The sequence below is a fragment of the Trichosurus vulpecula genome, chromosome 7 (assembly GCF_011100635.1).
Source record: "Trichosurus vulpecula isolate mTriVul1 chromosome 7, mTriVul1.pri, whole genome shotgun sequence".
Taxonomy (NCBI): Eukaryota; Metazoa; Chordata; class Mammalia; order Diprotodontia; family Phalangeridae; genus Trichosurus; species Trichosurus vulpecula.
Genome location: NC_050579.1, coordinates 239105248 through 239129801, shown reverse-complemented (window position 1 = coordinate 239129801; position 24554 = coordinate 239105248). Strand labels below are relative to the sequence as shown.

General features: G+C 37.5%; 1 protein-coding gene across 2 annotated transcripts in view; it reads right to left on the bottom strand.

The window, feature by feature from the left end:
* SUPT3H (SPT3 homolog, SAGA and STAGA complex component) overlaps positions 1 to 24554 on the bottom strand; it is a 706568-nt gene that overhangs the window by 202848 nt on the left and 479166 nt on the right. For both annotated transcript variants that reach the window (XM_036767517.1, XM_036767518.1), the window contains exon 4: positions 13665 to 13751. In XM_036767517.1, coding sequence (XP_036623412.1) covers positions 13665 to 13751 — 87 coding nt within the window. The remainder of the gene's footprint in view (positions 1 to 13664; positions 13752 to 24554) is intronic.

Sequence of the window (24554 nt, the reverse complement as noted above, 5' to 3'; positions counted from 1 at the left end):
TGGAGGAATAGTTAGTGCTCATGGCTGGGTCACATCAACATAATAAGAACAAAAATACTATAAACATTAATTTAGTTTTAATGTCATACCAATAAAATTATCAAATGTACACTTCATAGAACTGAATGAAATAATAAAATCAATTTGGAAAAATTAAAGATCTAGAATACTAAGGAAAATAACGAAAAGAGGTAAGGATAAAGCAGAACTTCGCTTCTAGCATACAGTATTTCTAGATCTCAAAATATATTATAAAACAACAGTCATCAAAACCATCTGGTATTGGCTTAAAAAGGGAGGCAGATCAATGAAACAACTACACAAAGGAGAATCTAAAACAACATAACTCGATAATCCAGTGTTTGATAAGCCCAGAAAACATAAATTACTTAGGAAAGAACTTCCTTCTTGATAAAATATACTGGAAAAATTAGAAAGCAGATTGGAAGAAATTATGTTTGGCTCAATACCCTGCCATATTCCACAATATATTCTATTAGATTCATGACCTTAATATTATATTAAAGATTGTACTATAAAAAATTAGGAGAGAAACAGATCATATACCTTTCATAGCTTTGAGTAAGAGATGTATTCTTTTTTTTTTGAGGGGGTAAGGCAGGGCAATTGGGGTTAAGTGACTTGCCCAAGGTCACACAGCTAGGAAGTGTGTCAAGCGTCTGAGGTCGGATTTGAATTCAGATCCTCCTGACTCCAGGGCTGGTGCTCTACTCACTGTACCACCTAGCTGCCCCCAGAGATGTATTCTTAACCAAACAAGGGATAGAGGCAATTAGAAAAGATAAAACAAATAACTTTTATTACATGAAACTGAAAAGATTCTACAGAAAGAAAATATACCTAAGGTTAAGAAGGAAAGTGGTCAAATGGGAAAAAAAAACTATATCAAATTTCTCTGATAAGGGCTGGTATCAAAATATGTACACAATTAATATATACGTGTGTGTGTGTGTGTGTGTGTGTGTGTGTGTGTGTGTGTGTGTCTACCCAAAAGCAAGTCCCCAAAAGATAAGGAAAGGATATGAAGAATCGCAAATTATTAAGAACCATATTAAAGAATGCTCCAAATCACTAATATTGAGAAAAATACAATTCAAAACAACCCTGAGGTTTCATCTTGCATGCTAAAAATTGGCAAAAATGACAGAAGATGGGAATAGTCAATGTAGGGGGCTTGTAGAATATAGGTACACAAGTGTATATTATTGGTGGAACTGTGAATAACCACTTTGGAAAACAATTTGAAATTACGCAAATAAATTGGCTAAAATGTTTGTTTTCTTTGAACCAGAGATTCCATTTTTAGGTTTAGACCCCAAACAAGTAATTGATAGGAACAAAGTTCAAATATACAACAAAATATTTATATTTTTGTGTCAGCAAAGAATGGAAATGAATGAGATTCCCATCAATAAGAGAATGCCTAAACAAACTGTGGTACATAACTGTAATGGAATATTACTGTATTATACATTATAGACATTAACAGAGATATGCAGAACTATAGAATTGCAGAGTAATAAGAAATCTTAGGGACCAGCTAGTCCAATCCATACCCCCTAAAAAGATTCCTTCTATAATTTACCTGAGAAGTAATCATGCAGCCCCTGTTTAAGAACCTCGGGTAAGGAGAGAATAATCTTTATTATGAATTAATTCTATAGAACAAATTGGGAATTTTTCTTTCTGTTCCTGCCTGTACCTCTAAGGTTCAAGGCAATTACTTACAAAAATATAGTCTAAAAATTTCCTAGAAAAACTGTCTTTAACCACTATATTTAATTTAGGATTTTATTTTCTTTGTCACCAAGAACCTTTTTCTGCTCCAACTATATCTTAGAAAAGATTCTAGTTGATGATATCTGGTTAGAGTCATAGACACTATTCTCTGATGGTCACCCAAAGGGCTGAGGAGAGGGGTGTGGTGAATGTACGTAGGTTGTTACACATTATAAGCAAGGAATCAGACGGGGGAAGTAGCATATCATCAAGGAAATGTAAGACTGGCAAAGATGGGCTGATCACTGTGTAAGAATAAAGGGACAACAGATAGATGATCCACGAACTAGGTAAATAAAGAGAAATCAAGAAGGTCTCATTCCGGTATGGTGAATGGACTCCTGTGATGAAGTAATGGGGGAACGTGAACTAGAATCACACAGATGGGCAGGCATGGGTGGGGTACAAGCTGCATCACTGGAGGATATACCCTGGAGTACTCTCATACTCTTGTTTTAGGAGTGTACTCTGTGAGAAAAAATAACACAAGCTAAAATTGTGACACGACAACAGGCTGGTAACAATCTTACTTGAAACATATTTTTGATCTACACAGGCATATGCAAACTTAAAGAATATGTTAAATGAACTTTACATATTACAAATAAAAATCCCTGAGAAGAAAATGCTGGTCTTCTTGAATCTATTTTTCTTGGTCAGAGAATATATCTGTCAACAGGGAAAATGTAGTAAAAACTACACAGCTCTGCATGTTAGAGGGGGAAATCCTTGGTTATTCCTATGTAGCATTTTCTTGGTTAAGGCTAGTAAACAAATGGTCTTCTTTTGGATCTGTATCACTAGTCATTAACTGGCTCAGGACAAGGCACAGTCACCCTGTGTGTGTTCTTAGAAAGCATCATCTGTGGCACCCGATCCCTTCATGGCAACAAAAGGACTTCTGTTCATGATTGCCAATGTTAAAAAGCATAATGCTTTAGAATTTACAAAGTGCTTTTATACATATTACCCTAAACAATCCTTTTAACATTTCTAGGAGAAGGGCAGATATTATTATAACTCCTTTCTCATGTGAGAGAACAAATGATCCTTGAGGTTTAAGTGATGTGTCTAGCTAGAGCAATGGGATAAGAATTTGTGGTTTTCATGTCCAGTGTTCCTTTTATGACCCAGTGATGCCCAGATGATGTTGTGGCTTCCTGCTTTATAAAAGAGAGGTGGCAGCAGCTTCCAGGTCCTTTGGCATGGATGCTACATAAAGTAGTTGCTCCACTATTCCAATTGTGAAGAGCTATACAATTCCAACAACTCGTACTGTGGTGGTGAAGATTTTTAAGGCAGAAGAAAAGAATGTTATACACTTTTAGAGATCTTTCCTCAGGGCATGGAACATGAAGAGGGGATTCCAGAGGTACCAACATCATTAGTCTTTTCTAGAAGAAGTTTAAGAAAATTGGCCACCATCCTAGCCCAGCTTTGAGTTTCATTGCTCAGAGGACCAATATATTCTTCTTGTGCAGAAGGACATAGTGCACTGTTCTTGTTTGTTTGTCCTTCCTTTTCAAAGAGGACCATTACCTCAAGAAGGTCATGTCATAACTTGCAAGTGAATTAGACTTAAGTGAGGAAAGGCTGTGCAAAGTCACCAGCCTCATTCTCTCTTCCAGTCATCTGGGTCCAGTGGCAAGATATAGATCAGGAAAACTGGAGATGGCCCAGGATGCAGTGAGAGCCCTTGGACTTTTTAAGCTAAGGGCTTTCCCAGGTCTCAGTTTGTTTGAGGCAATGCCCATTCAGTGATTAAAGCTAGGTACCAAATGAGGCAAAGAAATTGCCTAGTCAAAAAAAAAAAGTTCATATGGGAAGGGAAGACTCTTACAGTTTTTGGCCAAGACAGAAATGATTGCTACTTACACTTACCCTGAGCCAAACAATGATCAAGTGAGGCTTGGGCTGGGACCTATTGTTAGCCAATCAATGAGAGCCAGAGTGATCTGGGTTTTAGTCATGGTCCATAAAAATGAAATCTAGCCTGTAAACCCCAAGATACCTTTCAAGGTTTCAGCGATCAAAATTTCTATTCCTTTGGGCAGAGCACCTATAGAGGGGAGATCAGGGAAAGAAGGGAGTGGAAGGAAGGAAGGAGGGAAGGAAGGAGGGAAGGAGGGAAGAAGGGAAGGAAGGAGGGAAGGAAGGAAGGAAGAAAAGAAGGAAGGAGGGAAGGAAGGAGGCAAAGAGGGAAGGAAGGAAGGGAAGGAAAGACCTGTATAGCCCAACTGGAAATGGCCAGTTGGGTTCCCAGTGGGGCAGCTACTAACAGGTTGTTGTTTGTCCTTGGTTTTTGAAGAGGACCAGGATATCAGGAAGGTGACATCATGACTTGCTAGCGAATTAGGCAGTGGAAGAACACCATCCACTGTTTTCTCCATCTAGGCTGTACACAACTCTATAGAACGCACCAACCTCAAAAAAATTTTTAATGCCACCAGTAGACTTGGACTCTGGCAGCAACTAAATTTGATTGTCTTGAGAAATTTAGCATCATTGTAACATTTATTGTAATGAGAAGTGGGGAAAGGCATTTGATGGAGAATATCTCTGTATTAATTAATTAACTTTGAGATTAAGTATTCTTTGACTGTAAGGGTGCCAGGATTCTGGATGCTTTTCCTTGGTGAGAGAAACAATGGTCACTTAGAGAGTGGCCAGTGAGGCCGTTTAGTGGAGAGAGGGATGGATACATAGTTAGGAGAGATCTGGATCTGAATCTTGTCTCTCAAACTTTTTAAGCTATGTGGCCATGTGCATATCACTTAACTTCTTTGAAGCTTAGTTTCCACATCAGCAAAAAGGAGGAAATCGTGCTTACAAGACCCTAACTTACAGGGTTCTTATGAGGAAGTGGAATGCCTTGCACATAATTGTTTGATAACCTGAACCTTAAAATGCCATGTAAATAAATGTCAGAAGTTGTTACTGTTGTTACTATTAAGTAGAAAGGTGTTGTGGAGAACCAAAAACTTTTTGCTGATTGGGAAATTTCCTCATTGGGTATGAGTAAGCCTGGTGATATAACTCAAGTGAATGAACTTGGTTAAGCATACCAAAGGCCAATTCCAAGTCATTACCTCCAAGGCCCCTTGCAGCTCCAAGATGCTATGACTTTAGATTATAATAAGGAGTATTTCTTGTTTGAGATCAGGTGGAAAGAAAACGCATAAACACCCTATCAACCAACCGTCCCTTCCCTATCTAGACTCCCATCTTGCTACTTCCCAGAATGGTACCTTCATTCCACTGAAACAGATTTCCTACCTGCTTTCTCCACAAATCCCAGTTATGACTTTATCTTCACTAATGCTGTTTCCCTTACCCAAAAGGCTTCCTCTCCTCTTTTCTACTGATCCTAAACATATTTTTCTTTTAAGGCTTAATTCCTTCTAGATATCTTCCAACTAACCTAACACCCCATGGTGACCTTTGCTTTATATTGAATCCCATCAGCACACATCAATCAATATGTTCCTGTCACTTAGCACAATCTACACGAATACACAAAGCCAGTACTTCAAAGACTAAGTGTCCCCTGTATGCCTGGCACAGTGATATGCAAGAACTCTCTGGGATCTTCCCTTCCTGCCTCACAGAGACTCTGTGCTATGTAGTCTGTACCATACCCTCAGGAGCCTGCCTAGCAATGTAGGAGCTTGAAATGATTGTTCAGCTTCCCCAAATCCAGCTCTCTGAAACAGGGTGTGAGAACCTTGGGGGTAGGGGACGTCCTCTTGTTCTATCCTTTGTAACCCAACAGTCACCAATAGAGTGCTTGCTACACAAGTAGCAGGCAGGCATAGAATAAATTTTTGTTTAGTTGCTTTTCAGTCATGTCTGACTCTCTGTGATCCTTTTGGGGTTTTCTTGGCGAAGATACTGGAGTGGGTTTCCCATTTCCTTCTCCAGCTCATTTTACAGAAGAAGAAACTGAAGGAAATAGGGGGAAGTGACCTGCACAGGGTCACACAGCTTGAAAGTGTCTGAGACTGAATTTGAATTCAGGAAGATGAATCTTCCTGACTCCAGGCCCAGCGCTCTATCCACTGGACCACCCAGCTGTCCCCATAAAACAAATACATGTGGAATTAAATTTAGATTCGAATCAGTTTGGGTGATAATTGATGGTTCTTTCCTATCTTTCTCACAAACACAGGTAAAACACCATGTGAAAATTCTAGTCTTATTTGATCTTTCGTCAGTTCTTTTTTTTTTTTTTTATTTTATATATTTTTTTTTCTTTATTTATTTTTAGTTTACCACACACGGTTCTACATAGTTTTGAGTTCCAGTTTTTCTCCCCTCCCTCCCCCCTCCCTCCCCAAGACGGCATGAAGTCTCATATAACTGTCATGTATAACTTCGCATTGAATTAATTTATGCTCTAGTCAGGTCGTGGAGAAGAATTTTGATCAATTGAATGAATCATGAGAAAGAAGAAACAGAACCAAAAAAAAAAAAAACCCCAAAAATACAAACAAAAGAGAAGCAGAAAAGGCGAGCATGTAGTGTGCCTCAGTCTGTATTCAAACTTCGCAGTTCTTTCTCTGAATGAAGATAGCATTCTCCATCGTGAGTCCCCTGGAGTTGTCCTTGCCCCTTTAGGTTGCTGAGAGAAGCGCTGTATGTCAGGATTGGTCCTCACGGAATCCACATATCTGTGGCTGTGCACAACGTTCTTCTGGCTCTGCTCCGCTCACTCAGCATTATGTCGTGTAGGTTTTTCCAGGTTGTTATGAAGTCTGCATCATCCCCATTTCTTATGGCACAATAGTATTCCATCACCTTCATATACCACAGCTTGTTCAGCCATTCCCCAATTGATGGGGATCCCTTTGCTTTCCAATTCTTGGCTACCACAAAGAGAGCTGCTATAAATATTCTTGTACATATGGGTCCTTTTCCTGCTTGCGTGATTTCTTTGGGATACAACCCTAGAAGTGGTATTACTGGGTCAAAGGGTATGAACATTTCTATAGCCCTTTGGGCATAGTTCCACACCGCCCTCCAAAATGGCTGGATCAGCTCACAACTCCACCAGCAATGCAACAATGTTCCAATTTCCCCACATCCTTTCCAGCATTTATCATTCTCCTGATTTGTTATTTTAGCCAATCTGACAGGAGAGATGTGGTATCTAAGAGTTGTTTTGATTTGCATTTCTCTAATCAGCAGCGATCCAGAGCATTTTTCCATATGCCTGTAGATAGCTTTAATTTCTTCCTCTGAAAACTGCCTGTTCATATCCTTTGACCATTTCTCAATTGGGGAATGGCTTGTATTCCTATATATTTGGCTTAGCTCCCTGTATATTTTAGAGATGAGGCCTTTATCAGAGATACTAGTTGCAAAGATTTTCTCCCAATTTTCTGCTTCCCTCCTAATTCTTGTTGCATTGGCTTTTTTTGTACAAAAACATTTCAATTTGACATAATCAAAATTATCCATTTTGCATTTTGTAATGCTCTCTATCTCTTGTTGGGTCATGAATTCTTTACTTTTCCACAAATCTGATAAGTAAACTATTCCTTGCTTTCCCAAATTACTTAGAGTATCAACTTTTACTCCTAAATCATGAACCCATTTTGACTTTATTTTGGTATATGGTGTAAGATATTGGTCTATGCCCAGTTTTTGCCCTACCATTTTCCAATTTTCCCAACAGTTTTTGTGAAATAGTGAATTATTAGCCCAGAAACTGGCTTCTTTGGGTTTATCAAAGAGTAGATTGCTAAACTTGTTGATTTCACCTACTTGTGTACCTATCCTATTCCACTGATCCACACCCCTGTTTCTTAACCAGTACCAGGCAGTTTTGATGACTGCTGCTGTGTAGTACAGTTTAATATCTGGTGTGGCTAAACCACCATCTCTAGCATGTCTTTTCATTAATATCCTAGATACTCTAGACCTCTTGTTTTTCCAAATGAATTTTGTTATTATTTTGTCCAGCTCAGTAAAAAAATTTTTTGGTAGTTCGATTGGTATGGCACTGAATAGATAGATTAATTTAGGTAGAATTGTCATTTTTATTATATTAGCTCGGCCTAACCATGAGCAACTGATATTTCTCCATTTATTTAGATCTGATTTTATTCGCGTGAAAAGTGTTTCATAGTTATGTTCATATAGGCCCTGGGTTTGTCTTGGCAAATAGACTCCCAAATATTTTATAGTGCCTTCAGTAACTTTGAATGGAATTTCTCTTTCTATCTCTTGCTGTTGGGCTTTGTCAGTAATGTATAGGAATGCTGAGGATTTGTGTGGGTTTATTTTATATCCTGCAACTTTGCTAAAGTTGTTTATTATTTCAAGTAGTTTTTTACTTGATTCTCTAGGATTCTCTAGATAAATCATCATATCATCTGCAAAAAGTGATAATTTAGTTTCTTCTTTTCCTATTCTAATTTCTTCAATTTCTTTTTCTTCTCTTATTGCTACAGCTAATGTTTCTAGAACCAAATTGAATAATAGGGGTGATAATGGACATCCTTGTTTCACCCCTGATCTTATTGGGAATGCATCTAGTTTATCCCCATTACAAATAATGCTTGTTGATGGTTTTAGGTAGATGCTATTTATAATTTTGAGGAAGGTTCCACTTATTCCTATGCTTTCTAGTGTTTTTAATAGGAATGGGTGTTGTACTTTGTCAAAGGCTTTTTCTGCGTCTATTGAGATGATCATATGGTTTCTGCTAGTTTTGTTGTTGATATGGTCAATTATGCTAATAGTTTTCCTAATATTGAACCAGCCTTGCATTCCTGGAATAAATCCTACCTGGTCATGGTGTATTATTCTCGTAATGAGTTGCTGCAATCTTTTTGCTAATATTTTATTTAAAATTTTTGCATCAATATTCATTAGGGAAATTGGTCTATAATTTTCTTTCTCTGTTTTAACTCTACCTGGTTTGGGTATTAGTACCATATTCGTGTCATAAAAAGAATTTGGTAGGATTCCTTCTTCACCTATTTTCCCAAATAGTCTACAAAGTGTTGGAATTAGTTGTTCTTTAAATGTTTGATAGAATTCACATGTAAAACCATCTGGCCCTGGGGATTTTTTCCTAGGGAGTTCATTGATGGCCTGCTCAATTTCTTTTTCTGATATGGGGTCATTAAGAAATTTCACTTCGTTCTCTGTTAGTCTGGGCAGTTTATGTTTTTGTAGATATTCATCCATATCTCTAAGGTTGTCAAATTTATGGGCATACAGTTGGGCAAAATAATTCCTAATTATTGTTTTGATTTCCTCTTCATTAGAGGTGACCTCACCCTTTTCATTTTTTATACTGGTAATTTGATTTTCTTCTTTCTTTTTTTTAATCAAATTGGCCAAAGGTTTGTCAATTTTATTGGTTTTTTCATAAAACCAGCTCTTTGTTTTATTTATTAATTCAATAGTTTTCTTGGTTTCAATTTTATTAATCTCTCCTTTGATTTTCAGTATTTCTAATTTGGTATTTAATTGGGGGTTTTCAATTTGCTCTTTTTCTAGCTTTTTCAGCTGTCTGCCCAGATCATTGATCTCCTCTTTCCCTATTTTATTCATGTAGGCATTTAGAGATATAAAACTTCCCCTAAGAACTGCTTTTGCTGCATCCCATAAGTTTTGGTATGTTGTTTCATTATTGTCATTCTCTTGAATGAAATTATTAATTGTTTCTCTGATTTGATCTTTGGCCCACTCACTCTTTAGAATTAAATTATTTAGTTTCCAATTAGTTTTTAGCTTATTTTTCCATGGTACTTTATTAAAAATGATTCTTATTGCATCATGATCTGAAAAGGATGCATTGACTACTTCTGCTTTTCTGCACTGGATTGTGAGGTTTTTATGCCCTAGTACATGGTCAATTTTTGAGTATGTGCCATGTACTTTTGAGAAGAAAGTATATTCCTTTTTATCCCCGTTCAGTTTTCTCCAGAGGTCTATCATATGTGCCTTTTCTAAAATTCTGTTTACCTCCTTAACTTTTTTCTTATTTATTTTGAGGTTAGATTTATCAAGTTCAGAAAGGGGGAGGTTGAGGTCTCCCAATATTATAGTTTTGCTGTCTATTTCTTCCTGTAACTCCCTTAACCTCTCCTCTAAGAATTTGTATGCCTTACCACTTGGTGCATATATGTTAAGCAATGATATTGCTTCATTGTTTATGGTGCCTTTTAGCAGGATATAATGTCCTTCCTTATCTCTTTTAATTAGATCTATCTTTACTTTTGCTTTGTCTGAGATTAGGATTGCTACACCTGCTTTTTTTACTTTAGCTGAGGCACAATATATTTTACTCCAGCCTTTTACCTTAACCCTATGTGTATCCCCCTGTTTCAGATGCGTTTCTTGTAAACAGCATATTGTAGGATTATGGTTTTTAATCCATTCTGCTATCTGCTTCTGTTTTGTGAGAATGTTCATCCCCTGCACGTTCAGGGTTATGATTTCTATCTGTGTCTTTTTCTCCATCCTAATTCCCCCTGTTTATGCTTTTATTTCTCCCTTTCCCCTTCTCCTGCCCAACAAAGTTTTGCTTTTGACCGCCGCTTTCCTCAATTAACCCTCCCTCTTTATTCCCCTCCCTTATCTTACCGTTACCCACTTGCTACTTCTCCTCTTCCTTCTGCCCTCCCCCCTCCCTTTTTCCCCCCTTTCCCTCCCACTTCCCGTAGGACAAGTTAGATTTCTAAACTTATCAGAGTATGTTATTCCCTTCTTGAACTAGATCAGATGACAGTAAAGCTCAAATACTGCTCTTCTCCCTCCCTTCTTTCCCTCTAGTATAATATGTTTTTTTTGCCACTTCCTTTGGTGTAATTTACCCTTTTCTACAACCTCCTTACCACTTCCCTCATAGCCCTCCCTTTATATCTCTTATTTATATTTTATATCTTTACATCAGTTAATTTATACAGGCATTCACAACCTATGTATATCCCTTTCATTTGTCACAATAGTTGTACCATTCACAAGAATGACTTATATATATATATATATATATATATATATATATATATATATATATATATATATATATATACATAAAAAACATACATAAGATGATATAATCCCACATAAAGATGTAAACAACCTAAGCTTATTGGTTAATGAATTTTTGTGGGGTTTTTCCCCCTGGTTACCTTTTTATGTCTCTCTTGAGGTTTGTATTTGGAGATCAAATTTTCCATTGAGTTCTGGCCTTTTCATCAGGAAGGTCTGGAATTCCCTTATTTCATTGAATGTCCATCGCCTTGCCTGGAAAATTATGCTTAGTTTTGCTGGGTAGTTGATCCTTGGTTGTAGTCCCAGCTCCTTTTCCCTTCGGAATGTCATATTCCAATTTCTCCTGTCTTTTAATGTGGAAGCTGAGAGATCCTGCGTGATCCTGACTGTAGTTCCACGATATTTGAATTGCTTCTTTTTGGCTGCTTGCAGTATTTTCTCCTTGAGTTTATAGCTCTGAAATTTGGCTATAATATTTCTTGGTGTTTTCAGTTTGGGATCTCTTTCAGGGGGTGATCGGTGAATTCTTTCAATGACTATTTTGCCCTCTGGTTCTAGGACCTCTGGGCAGTTGTCTTTGATAATTTCTTCGAAGATACTGTCAAGGCTCCTTTTTTCATCGTGGATTTCCGGTAGACCAATAACTCTCAAATTGTCTCTCCTGGATCTATTTTCCTGGTCAGTTGTTTTGCCAATCAGATATTTCACATTTTTTTCTATTTTTCATTCTTTACGTTTTGTTTTATTACTTCTTGATGCCTCATAGATTCATTAGCTTCCACTTGCTCAAGTCTAATTTTAAATGAGTTAGTGTTTACATTTTGCTTTTGAGCCTCCATTTTCAATTGGTTGATTTCACCTCTCAGGGTGTCCTTTTCTCTCTCTAGATTCTGAATCTCCATAGCCATTTCGCCAATCTTATTCTTTAGGGTCTTGATTTCGTCAGTGGATTTTTTCTCCCTTTTTTCCATTTTTTCCATATTTTCTTTTAGCTCCCTAATTTGGTTTTTAAAATCCTCTTTTAGCTCTTCCAGCAGTGCTTTTTGGGCTGGAGACCAGATCATATTAGCTTTTGAGGTATCTGATGTATCTACCGTGTCATTGCTATCTTCTTCTATGTCGATATTTTGATCCTGCCTGTCTCCATAAAAAGAATCTATTGTCCTCGGTTTTTTTGTGTTCTTCTTCATGTTGGTTTGCCTTTTGCTGGCTTTACAACGAATTTCTATCTGTGAGTCTCGGGGCTTTCTGTCCCAGCTTTCTTATTCTGGGGGTTGTGAGTCTAGAATTATAACCTTCAGTTTCCTGAGGTGTGGGGGAGGGGTCTGGCTCCCTGGCGTCTCACTCCCTATGGGTGCTCTCCAGCACTTGCTTTTCAGCAATGGTCTCAGCTGTTTGTTGTTTGAGCTGATGACTGGCGCTTCCCCCGGGGGAGCAAGGTTACGTCTGGGCTCCTGGCTTGGCCTCCTGCCGACTCTTCCCCTCTGGGACTAATGAGCTTCTAGTATTTGTCCTGTGAAGCCCCGCTACTCTCTCCTCTGTTTCAGTTCTCTTTTTTTTTTTTCCCGAGGAATTCTCTGGGTGAGGGGGGGAGGGGTTAGAGCCGTTTACCTGGCCATTGAGTCTTCCGGAAGTTCAAGAGGCCGAGTTCCTGGGTTTTGCAAGCGTCAGGACTGGGTGTTTTCGTGGCGGGTGGCGTTGCGCTGCCTCTCGTCGCTCCCAGAGACTGCCGTCCTGTGTTGGGAGGCCTGGGGATCTCTGCCGGTTTCGGGTGCCCAGCTTTCTCCCAGCCTTTCGTCAGTTCTAATGAAAAGTTTTGTTGCATAGGGAGAGGGACTGAACATGAGGAAGGACGTTCATTAGACTCACCAAAAGGGTAGACCGCTCTAGAAGAAAGGTGGATGAGCTGGAGACGAGCGACTGGGAAACACACGAGGAGTCATTCGAGTGTCCCCAAAACGTGAAAATCTCCTATATGAAAATCATGCCTCTTTTAGAGCACTACGGTCGTTCAATTAAGAATCCATGTATTTCAGCCTTTTGGACAAAATGCTCTGTTTGAAGCAGCAGCACTAGGGCTTTATTCCGCTGTGTAAGAGGTGCATTTCAAAGTATTAAAATCACACATGAGTATATCTTTAAATTATTCAAGGTTTACACAGTTTATTATCATAATAAAAATGAGAAAAATTATCTTAAAGAGATTAAAATTAAGATCATAAGAGCTGGGAGGGTCCTCAGATGTCATCTACTCTGTCTCATTTTACACAGGAGGAAATTAAGAGTCAGAGAGCTAAGTCCAAACTCAGACAGAGAGTAAGCAGCAACACTAAGAGTTGGGTCAAGGTACCCTGACTGTAAATTCAGCCTTCTTTCCAGTGTTATCACATCACCAAAGACGATAGATACCACAGACATCTAAGCCCTTAAGACACTAACCACTGATTGTTTGCTTTTCACGACTTTATTGACAGTGTATCAGTACCAAAAGAATGCACTTTTTTGTGACATAGCTAATTGTTATAAGAGGGTCAAGAATAATAATAATGATAATAATGAGGATGATAACATTACGAGAAAAATTGTCCTTATAGCTAGTAATAACATCGTCATTGAGAGCTGCCTAAGAAGTATTGAGTTGGTGCTGAGTAAACATTACTTTAAAGGAAAAGTGAATAAATGATAAAAACGCAATTCAGTTTTTACAGAAGTGTTAATAAAAGAAAAATTAGGCAACTAACAATAATAGCATTTTGTGCTTCAGGTGTAACAAGGCCTAGAACATTCCATTTGCCAGCGGTAACCTCCCTTTGGAAGGAACACTTTGATGAGAAGATTATTTTTGTATTTACCTTGTCTTTGCGCATCAGAAAAAGAAGATCTTCAGCAGAGATCACTCTGGCTCCTCGTAGCTGAGAAACTTCAGCTGCTTGCTGCAACTGAAAACAAAAGGGAAATGTAAAATCCACTTCTACAACATGTGCTTTATTTAGTAGGTTAAGATAAAATTAAAGATAAACACAAAGCAGGCAAGATGTCTCAGGAAAGACAAATTCTAACTTCAAAACGTACCAAGAATGAAAAACCTTTGGGGATACTCGGCAAATATATTATAGCATTTAAAAGCCAAATGTCCTATGTTTTAGGATGCCAAAAAATGCAATTAGATTAAACTTATGAGCACACCTGCAACATGATACAATAAACAGAAATCTTTGATTTCTTTCATGCAAAAAAACTTGACGCTCAGCTTCCTAAATTACATTAATGCACCTGAAAATAATTTTATGAAATTTTATCCTTCATACCCATATGAGCAATGGTTTCACTCAGTATCACTCGTTGAATAAGTATATTATTAATCTGAGCTCCCATGCTGGTATGACCTGAAATGGGCCTATTCAGAAGTTAAAAAGATCAACAAAAACAGTAGCTGTTTCTAATATCCAAAGGAAAAAAAGTACTTTTAGTTCTGGCAAGTCTTCAGTGGGCAAAGGATGCAGTCCATAAATCATAATACTGGACTGCATTAATTTCTTTCCACACTAATCACACGCACACAAAAAGTTAACTGTATCTGGAATGCACAACACAAAACATACTGCATAAAAAGTTACAGATTCCTCCCACCCCCAAATGCTCACTTGGGCCTTTCCTGCTACAGAGACTAGAGTTTTCAGGAATTCAGAAAGTCCTAGAAATATAATCTTACTTGAAACTGACCTGGAAAATATAAGAATGTGAAAAATGATAGTTCTATTTTTCTGGCAAAGGCAAAATCAGTTTCTTATTCTGATTAGTTTGAGGGAACATAAAATGCTTATACTTCCATCTGAAAAAAATCAAGATGCTGGAGAAAATGTTACAAAAATGCATCTGTAATTTCTTCCAAATTTGATCATACCATGCTGATTGTACCAAACCCACTCTATCCAATCTGAAATTACTGTAAAAATATTTAGATTCAAAAGCTATCCCTGAATGCATCTCTTTCTGAAAGTAATATATCTAACACACACCCTCAACAACATGCTGATGAAAAGCTCTTTAAAAGAGGGTACAATGTTTTTGGTTATCTTACCATTTATATGAGACCAAATAAAATATCTGATGAACAAACACTACTCCACAAGTGTTTAAGTTATTTTTCCAACTCAGACTCATTCTTCTTCCACATATACAAACTACAAATAGATTAAGCTCTCAGGGTGTCAGCTATAGCACTCACTTTCCTGGCTACTGTGGTTGGCACAAAAACATGACTCTATCTATATATAGAAATTTATTTTTAACCATCAAACATTTAAAAAGAAATCTTGAAAGAAAGGTCAAAAAAGGAGGGGGAGAGAGAGGTAGGGAGGAGAGAGGGAGAGAGAGAGAGAGAGAGAGAGAGAGAGAGAGAGAGAGAGAGAGAGATTGATTGTGAAAGTTTTGAATAGGGATGATTTTTTTTTGGAAGACTGGGATTGCTTTTAGGTAATTGCTTTTAGGTACACGTGCTTTCTGAACAAAAAAATATTTCTATCCCAGTGCACAATTCATGCAATCAGTCTGGAAAGGAATATAAGTTATGCATCAATCTTTTTGGCCACACACAGAGTCCCAGGAGGTAGGAATGTCAAGAAATATTTCCCAATACATAGGGTGATGTTCTGAAAATTAGAAAGCACTGTACAAATGAGGTATCATCCTTGCTGTTAAGAAGGTGTTATGAGTATATGATTCAAAATAGCTTCTCAAAATTTGAAACATCATTTCTTACTGTTCCTATTTAAATTTTTGTATTTCACAATATCCTGACTGGTAGGATCTATTATACTGGCATTCAGAATTCATTTAACAAATATCACTTTCTATGTGTAGAGTTCTGTGCACAGCTCTCAGGGGATATTAAAAGTTTAGCTGATCTTTGCTCTTAGAGAGCCTACAGTCTAAAAGGGACATAAAAACACAAATAACTACAATCGTATATGACTACATCTCTCTCTCTCTCTCTCTGTGTATATATATATATATATATATATATATATATATATGTATACACACATGTGTGTGTGTGTGTGTGTGTGTGTGTGTACTACATGACTACCTTTGAATTCATATGTCCATATTACTAATATTATATGACTACAAAATTTATGACTATAATAAGACTATTATAACTACAATAGTCTATAACAAGCAAATTAGAGAGGAATAAAATAAATGGTTATGTGAGGTCTGAGGCCATTTCTGACTCAAGAGTGGGAGCTGGGGGCGAAGAGTCAAGGGAGGCTTCCTGTAGAAGGTGGCCTTGACCTGTGCTTCAAAAAAGGGGCAGGAATTCCACAGCTGATGATGAGAAGGGAGATAAAGAACACTGGGAACAAGGGGATGAAAGTGTGAAGATGCTGTGTAGCTTCAGGGGACCTTCCAGTTTGACTGAGGTGGCCCATAACACTAGATAAGACTAAAAAGGAAGAGTGACTGCTGGATTTCAGAAAGCTCTGAATCTTGGGCAAAGGAGTTTGAACTTTATTTAGTAGGCAGTGGGAAGTCACTGAAAGTTTTGGAGCAGAGGAGTGACATGGTCAGCATGAGAATGAAAATGGTTAATAAACCAACATAAAAATAATAGCTTATTAATTATGCTTTCGAATGTGGCTATGCATTTCTAAGTGACAGGAACTGGATGTGTGATTTCCTGCCCCCCTCCCCAATTGTTAGGAGCCTCCTGACCTAAATGATCACATATTTATTTTTATTCATATCTCTTTTAATACTTATTCCTATATTTATTATCTTTCTCATTAGACAGTAAGCTCCTTGCAGATAGGGACGGATTAATTCTTTATATGAACATTTGCATCATAAGCACCTAGCACAATTCCTGGAATAAAATAGGCATTTGATAAATGTTTATTGACTGACATAGGAAATTCCCTCTATCGATGCAGAATAGTACTTTCCCTGAAATTTATAATCTTAGAGAATTGCCTGGAGCACTATGAGTTTAAGTGACTTGCTCAGAGTCACAAAGCCAGTATGTTTTATAGGGAGAGCCAGAACTTGAACCAAGGTCTTTCCTGGCTTCAATACTGGCTTTCTATCATCATCATCATCATCATCATCATCATCATCATCATCATCATCAATCATTATTATCACTAGCATTTATTCATATATTGCTTTAAGGTTTGCAAAGCACTTTACACATGTCATCTCAGTAAAACTTCACAGCAAACCACTATCATTATCCCCAATTTACAAAGGAGGAAATAGAATGAGCCATTAAATAACTTGCCCAGGGTCACATAACTGGTAAGTATCTGAAGGACTGGCAACTAAGGTTTTCCTGACTCCAAGCCCAGCTCTCATTCCATACCATCACCTGGCTGCCTTTATGCACATATACACATGTTAATTATTTAAGTTAGTACAGGCATCAGTAATATATGTCAGGAATATATCAGGACTAAGAGCAAAACTGCACAGTAGTTTGCTTTGGTGCCCTCAATCATAACTCAAGATTTAACAAGGGTTTAAGGTTTAACAAAGTTTTTTTTTCTTTAAAACCTTATGAAGAAGTAGTATGAATATTATTATCCTCATTTTACATTTGAAGAAACTGAGGGTCAGAGAAACTAAGTGACTTACTCATGATCACATACCTAAGTGTTAAAACTAGGATGATAAAAATAATAATCTAATATACATATTACACATAATACACATTATGATTTATAAAATGCTTTATATATCTCATTTAGTCCTCACAACGACATCAGGTGGTTATCACCACTTAAAGATGTGGAAACTGTCTCAGAAAGGTAAAATGATTTGCTCACAGTCAAATAAGCTCACAGGCTAGTGAGTATCATTTTCACTCATTTGCTGACTCCAAATGCAGTGCTCCTTCTTCTAGACCGTGGGTTCTTCTTTGTGAACTATTCTGAAACCATTCCTAAATTATTCCCCCTATATCTCACACAGTTCTTTCTCACCGTATCCCCGCCCTAGGCAATGTGCCAGCACTCCAGAATAACCTCCCATAGTCTATTACAAGTTATTACAATCGAATTATCTAGTTGATTAAAGTAATTCATACTCAGGTATGAATGACACAGAAACTCAAATTTCTAGGGGTTATTTACATTTTTTTAAACAAAAGAGGCTTATTGTGTATGCCTTGCTTACTCCAGGCCACAGCCATCAAAGTCCTCTGCCCCTGTACTATCACATCAAGAAGGAAGCTTGGCATCCATTTCTTGAAGGGTGTCAATCCTTGTGTTAATGCCTTTGATGTGGAAAAAAAAGCATTATAAACCTAAGACAAATGTCCTTGGAACAGGTGGTGCAGTGGATAGAGCATACTTTTGACTCGGGAAGAGCTGAGTTCAAATCTGACCTCAGACTCTGGGCAATTCACTTAACGCCTATTTGTCTCAGTTTCCACATCTGTAAAATGAGGTAGTAGTTACTTCCCAGGGTTGTTGTGAGGATCAAAAGAGATAACTGTAAGTGCTTAGCACAGCGCCTGGCACAGAGTAAGTGCTATATAAATGTTGGCTGCTATTATTATCATTTATCAATTCTCATTATTATTACCTTGATACCAAATAAGACTGTTGGAAACAGTGTTCTGAGAACTATTTACTGTCAAGTTCCATATGCCTGAAAATAGGAGAGTAGAGGTAGAGGTCTAAAACAATAGCCAATACAGTAGGGCAAATATTTCTGTTAATAATTAATGAAGAATTAGAGCATTTTACAATTTTGTACATTACAAAGAAAGTAGTATACACTGTAATTGTATTAAAAAGCTAACAAGCAACGACTGGGGAAAATGATATTTTAAGCTTAATCACTAGTTTAATGACTTTATGAAGTTAACTTTCTTGGCTAGATGGATTAAGGTATATTTAACAGTAACCTTACAGTAATTCTTTTAGCAACTTTAGCAAATTACAGATTTGGTAAAAAGAAGTATTTATTCCACAATGACTGCAATTCACTTTGCTGAAGTTCAGCTTTTGCTTAATAATTTTTCCATTGTTTTCAAAATAAACAAATGGCAATACCCACATTTCAGTAAATGTTTAGCTAAAGGCTAAGAAAAATGTTCACTAACAAACACAAAAATCCCAATTCTTCAAGCATACTTAAAATCTTTACTTTAGGGCTACAAGCTACACACACACACACACACACACACACACCCTCAATCAATTGGTGTAGTATTCACATCCTGATAAAGGTAGCTAGAAAGGAATTTGCCACAATTAACTGTTCACTTACTTTTCTACCCACCCAAAAAGTACCATCCAAATTAGCAGCTGAGGCAGAAAAGCATCTAGTAGCAGACAAGAACCTATGGGGAGAGGTAGGAACAAGCTATGCCTTTTCTGATATGTGGCAAGAAGGATTAAGCATAGACTAAATGAAAGTTTTGAGAACAATTTCTAGGTTCCTAAGTACCCAGTCCAGAATGCATCCTCGTAACCAGGAGGGTCAGCCTGGCATAGCATGCTGAACTTACTTTAAGAAGTTCTGGGTTCAAATCACCCCCCTTTCACTGGTAGGCATAGTACTTTAAGACATAGTGCTTTAAGATTTACAAAGAGCTTTCCTGTGAGGAAGAAAGCACTAGTACATTCCCATATTTTTGCAGATGAAGAAACCAATGCTCAGAGAAATAAAATGAAATACTCATGGCCACAACCAATAAATTCTTTAATGGATCAAGGACTTATCCTATTTTAGCAGTTAAAATCCAGGGCCTTCAAAAATCTGAAAAAAATTCCGCCACGTCATCACAACAATGACTATGATAAGCTTTTCTGCAAGGAAAGAAATACTATTATTCTACAAAATAACAGCTCAGGATATTTGAGTAAAGTGGTATAAGGAATTCCAAGTCTACTGAGTTCATTTTAATCATATTTTCTTAAAGAACTGACTTGGACTTAAGACTACAAATAGAATCTGGATCTAGCTAAAAGAAAGTGAGATATAATGAGGAGAAAACTGGCCTGGGAATCACAGGATTTGGTTTTTCCTTTCAGCATGGATGCTAACTAGTTATATGATTCTGAATATGTCACACATCACAATAACTTTAAGGTAAAAATAATGATTAATTTTTTCTTAATTCATTTTTCATTTAATTTCTAAAATTTTATTATTTAAACATTTTTTAAAATTGAGTTCCAAATTCTCTCCTTCCCTTTAGCCCCCTACTGTGTTGGCAACCAAAAATGGGCTCCTTAGCACTTAGTCAACAAGTGGCCTTGACTAGTTTGGCTTTTTCCCCTGAACTGAATGCTGTTTGTATCTTGGACTGGAGTAAGCTTGTCGGCCCCTTCACCTTGCTTCCCTTGCTTAAGCTGATGGAAAGAACCTGTGCTTTCCCGGTCAACCCCTTCACCTTGCTTAAGCAGATTGAAAGAACCTGTGCTTTCCCTGGCGTACCTTACACCCCCACAGAAGCTGGATGGTTAAAAGCAGCTCCCGTTGGAGCCAGAGGCTGCTACAGCCGCAGCCGGAGCCGCCAGTAGCAGAGCTGACCTACGGGAGGAAGCTGAACAAAGACTTCAGGCCAGTGGGTAATCTTTTTTACCATAGAGGGGGAAGCATGATTTTGCTTTACGCAATCATGCTTCTCTGTAGCCTCCTGGTTACTCTTTCAAGGCGTACTTATTGGGCCTGGAAGCTTTTGATCAATATATCAAAATGGGGTTGCTGGTTCATGAGTTGGTTACTGTGGAGCCTAAATATATGTTTTGATTCTTCTACCTTCTACTTTGAGAGTTTCTTATATCCGGTGGTTCCGAACCTTTCAGACATGTTTATGATCCTCTTTGAGATTATAAACTCTGCCCTCCTAATACACCTACCCACACATTGAGAAGGCATGTGATATGATATCCATTATACATATGAAATCATATAAAACATATTTCCATATCATCCGTGTTGCAAAAAAAAAAAAGAAAAAGCAAGGGAAAAAATTATACTTCAACTTGCATTCAGAGTTCATCAATTCGCTGGAGGTGGATAGCATTCTTAATCATGAGTCCTTTGGAATTGTCATAGATCATTGTATTGGTCAAAGTAGCTAAGTCTTTCACAGTTTATCTCATTACAATATTGCTGTTACTATATAAATTGTTCCGGTTCTGCTCACTTTACTCTGCATCTGTTCATATAAGTCTTCCCATATTTTTTTCTGAATTCGTTTTTCTTGTTATTTCTTATAGAACAATAGTATTCTATCACAAATGCTAAAGATGGAATAAATTCTTAACCAAGTATGACTGATGACATTTTAGAACAAATAAATTATATAACACGAAATTAAATTTTTGTGAAACAAAAACAATTATGCCTAGAATGTGAAAAGAAAGAGTGAGGAGAATAGTTAAAATGTTTGTGTTAAATTTCTGTGATAAAAGTTGGACATATAAAACTCTTAAGGAACTGACATACATTTATTCAAGTAAGAGCCTCTCCAATTGATTAGTGATCAAAATGATTAACCACATTAAAAATGTTCAATATCTCTAATAATTAGAGAAATGTAAATGAAAATCACTGTAAGATTCTAATATCCATCTAAGTGGCAAAGATAAAAGAATTTGATATTAGTATAACAGTGTGTGTAATAGATACGCTAATATCCTATTATTAGTGGAGCTATGATGTCAATTTCTGCAAAGCAATATGTAACTATAAAAGAGGAGTTACAAAAATTTTCATACTCTTGGACACAGGGGTACCATTACTCAGATTATAACCTAATCAAGTTACAGAAAGGGGAAAAAAAGGGGCTGGTGTGTTAAAAAAACACACACACATATTACTAGCAATAGTATTTATAAGGAAAACAATAAAAATCCTACAATTCCTCTTCCCAACCTCCAAAACTGACAGCTACCCAAGGATTGAATAATGACAGAATAAACTGTGGTATATGAATGCAATGGAACATTACTGGGTCATACGAAAAAAACAAAAATAAATACTTCAAGATATGTAGGAAAACCTACTTGATATGATGCTGAACGAAGAAAACAAAACCAAAAAATATACATTACTATATAATTAACAGCTATATAATTAAAGACAATAATAACAGCAACAAATACAGGTTAAATACACAGGAAAAAGAAGCTCAAAAGGGGTTTTGGAAACAAGCAGGAGGATTTGGTTACTAACCATGTTAAATGCAATATATATTTTGTTTTGGGTTTAAAAATTAGTAAATAAATAAAGTGTACAGACACATGGATGATTATAGGATCCTAGGATCATGGATTCAGAGCTGGAAGTAAACCCAGAGGCCACCGAATCCAACTTCCTAATTTTTACAGATGAAGATAAAGAGGCACAGAAAGGTTCAGCGACTTGTTCTGGATCATAAAACTAATAAAGAGTCTGAGGTGTATATTATATATACATATATATATATGAAACTCATATGTATACATGTATATATGTATTCTGTGCCTATGAATATATACACACATGCATTTACCCTGTATTTTTCCAGGTGTCTGTAATGGCAAGCAAGCAAAGTGGGATTTTTTGCTGAGTTTTTTTTTTTTTTGAGTTAAGTTTCTGTAACACATTAAATGCTTAATGTAATATCAATGGAATAGGACCTGCTTTGAGCTCTGGCCCACCTCACAGCTGTGGTGCATCCTGAGTCACATGGAGCCCATGGCAGGAGGAGTCTGCCCAATGGAAAAAAGAGTGGGAAGTGAGAGTGAGGCAGAGCTGAGAGAGAGAAGCTAGCATGAGTGGGCAGAAGGAGGAATTTTCCTGGAGGAACCTGCTTGTGGGGAGGCCTAACAGAAAGAACGTTTGGGATGTTGGTGCTCCCTCTGTCGATCTGTGTTGATTTCTCCGACAGAAGCCCTATCTGTTGGTCTTTATGAGTGAATGGAGCTGAAGGGCTGAGGCCCACCCATGGGAAGGAGACTTCGCTTAAGGTCCTTTTAAGAGTCGATAAAGTGAACTGAGATGATGGTGCTGGTAACGTGTGTAAATATTGCTGCAGCCTGGTTAAGCTTTGTTTTCCCAGAGGCAGAAGCTGCTGGCAGGAGCCCCCGGGGACTGCTGTTGGGCAGAAGCAAGAAGAGCTTGGAGTAGAGCAAACCCTATGAGCTGAGACCTGGTGCAGGAGCAGAGAGCTGCCTGCGTGTGACCCCAGGCAAGAGCCGGGAGGAAGAGCCATGGGACTTGGAAGACGAAAGAGGATTTTGCTTGGACACTTTGCATTGATTAAGGAGATAGTTCTCACTGTGACCTCGGGGTGGACGGTGTGGTATTTTGTGCTACCCCTTAAGAACACATTGAGCTAGGGAAGACCCTGACTGTGTCAATGAGTATTTGGGGAATGATACTGGATGCAATGAAATATGCTCCGTGTCATATATACTGAGTGTTATGATATACATATATACATATATATACATACACACATACACACACATATTGCATGATATATTTTGCTTAAGGATGTTGCTATGAATGTTATGATTTACTGAACAATGTTTAGTTCTGAATAGAGTTCATTACACCACGGGATTTCACAGGAGCAGTCCTCAAGAGTGCTACTGTGACTGGCATTACAGTGTCCCACGAGCATCTGAAATTCAACATGTCCAAAAGAGAATTTATCGTCTTTCCACCAAAACTCATCCTTCTTCTAAACATCCCTGCTCCTCTGGAGGATTCAATTTTCCCAGGCTCCCAAGTTTGAAACTTCACTTTCTCCTACCACAGCTATCTAATACATTGCCAAATTTTATTGTTTCCTTCTTCATATCATCACACGCATCTGCCCCCTTCTTCTTTACTTGTATAGCCATGACTCTAGTTCAGATCCTTATTGTTTTCCACTTAGGCTATTATAAAAGCCTATGAGTTAAGTCTCTCTGCCTCATCTCTCCCATCTCCAATTCGTTCTCCATACACCTACTAATAGGATTTTCCTACAATGCAATTCTGAGTATGTTGCTAGACTACTCCATAAACTCCAATGTCTCTCAAACAAAACATAAATACCACTATTAAGTCTTCTGAAGTCCTTTGCAGTTTGGCCCTAACTTAAGTTTCCATTGTAATCTTCCATTACCACTCTCTTTCTATGGTCCAGTCAAAATGAATTTCTTGCTGTTGCTGACACAGAAAACTCCAAGTCCTACTTCTAAGTCTTTGTACTAGCTGTCCTTTATGTCTGACATGGACTTTTTTCTCACCACCGTGCCTTTAGAACCCCTTATTTCCTCCAAAATTTTGCTCAAAGGATCTCTCATCTGCTAATGGTTTTCTTACCCCATGACCTTGTGTTTATTTTGTATATATGTATGAGAGAGTAAGTTCCTTGAGGGCAGGATTATTCTTGTCTCTGTTGATTGATTGGCTGATTAATTGGGGATAATGAAGAAAGGTATTGAAGTGTAGAGAATGAAGGGCAAACAAGCTCATGACAGATGTCCCTAATATTGAAGACAAAGCCATCTGTTGTGAAGAAATGGGGAGAGGATAGTGTTGTAAACTTAAGTAAAGAGAAGGGGGTTTGGAAATGTCATTGAAGGGAAACAGAAAATCTGAAAGTAATAAAAATGACTACCACCAAGTAGTGAGGATCAAACTGAAATTAAATGTCACCAGTTTGTACTTGACTTGATCCTCATAGTTGCATGACTCCTTCCATTAGTGATCAGCAGCTCGTTAGAAACAGAAAGGCTGGAGAA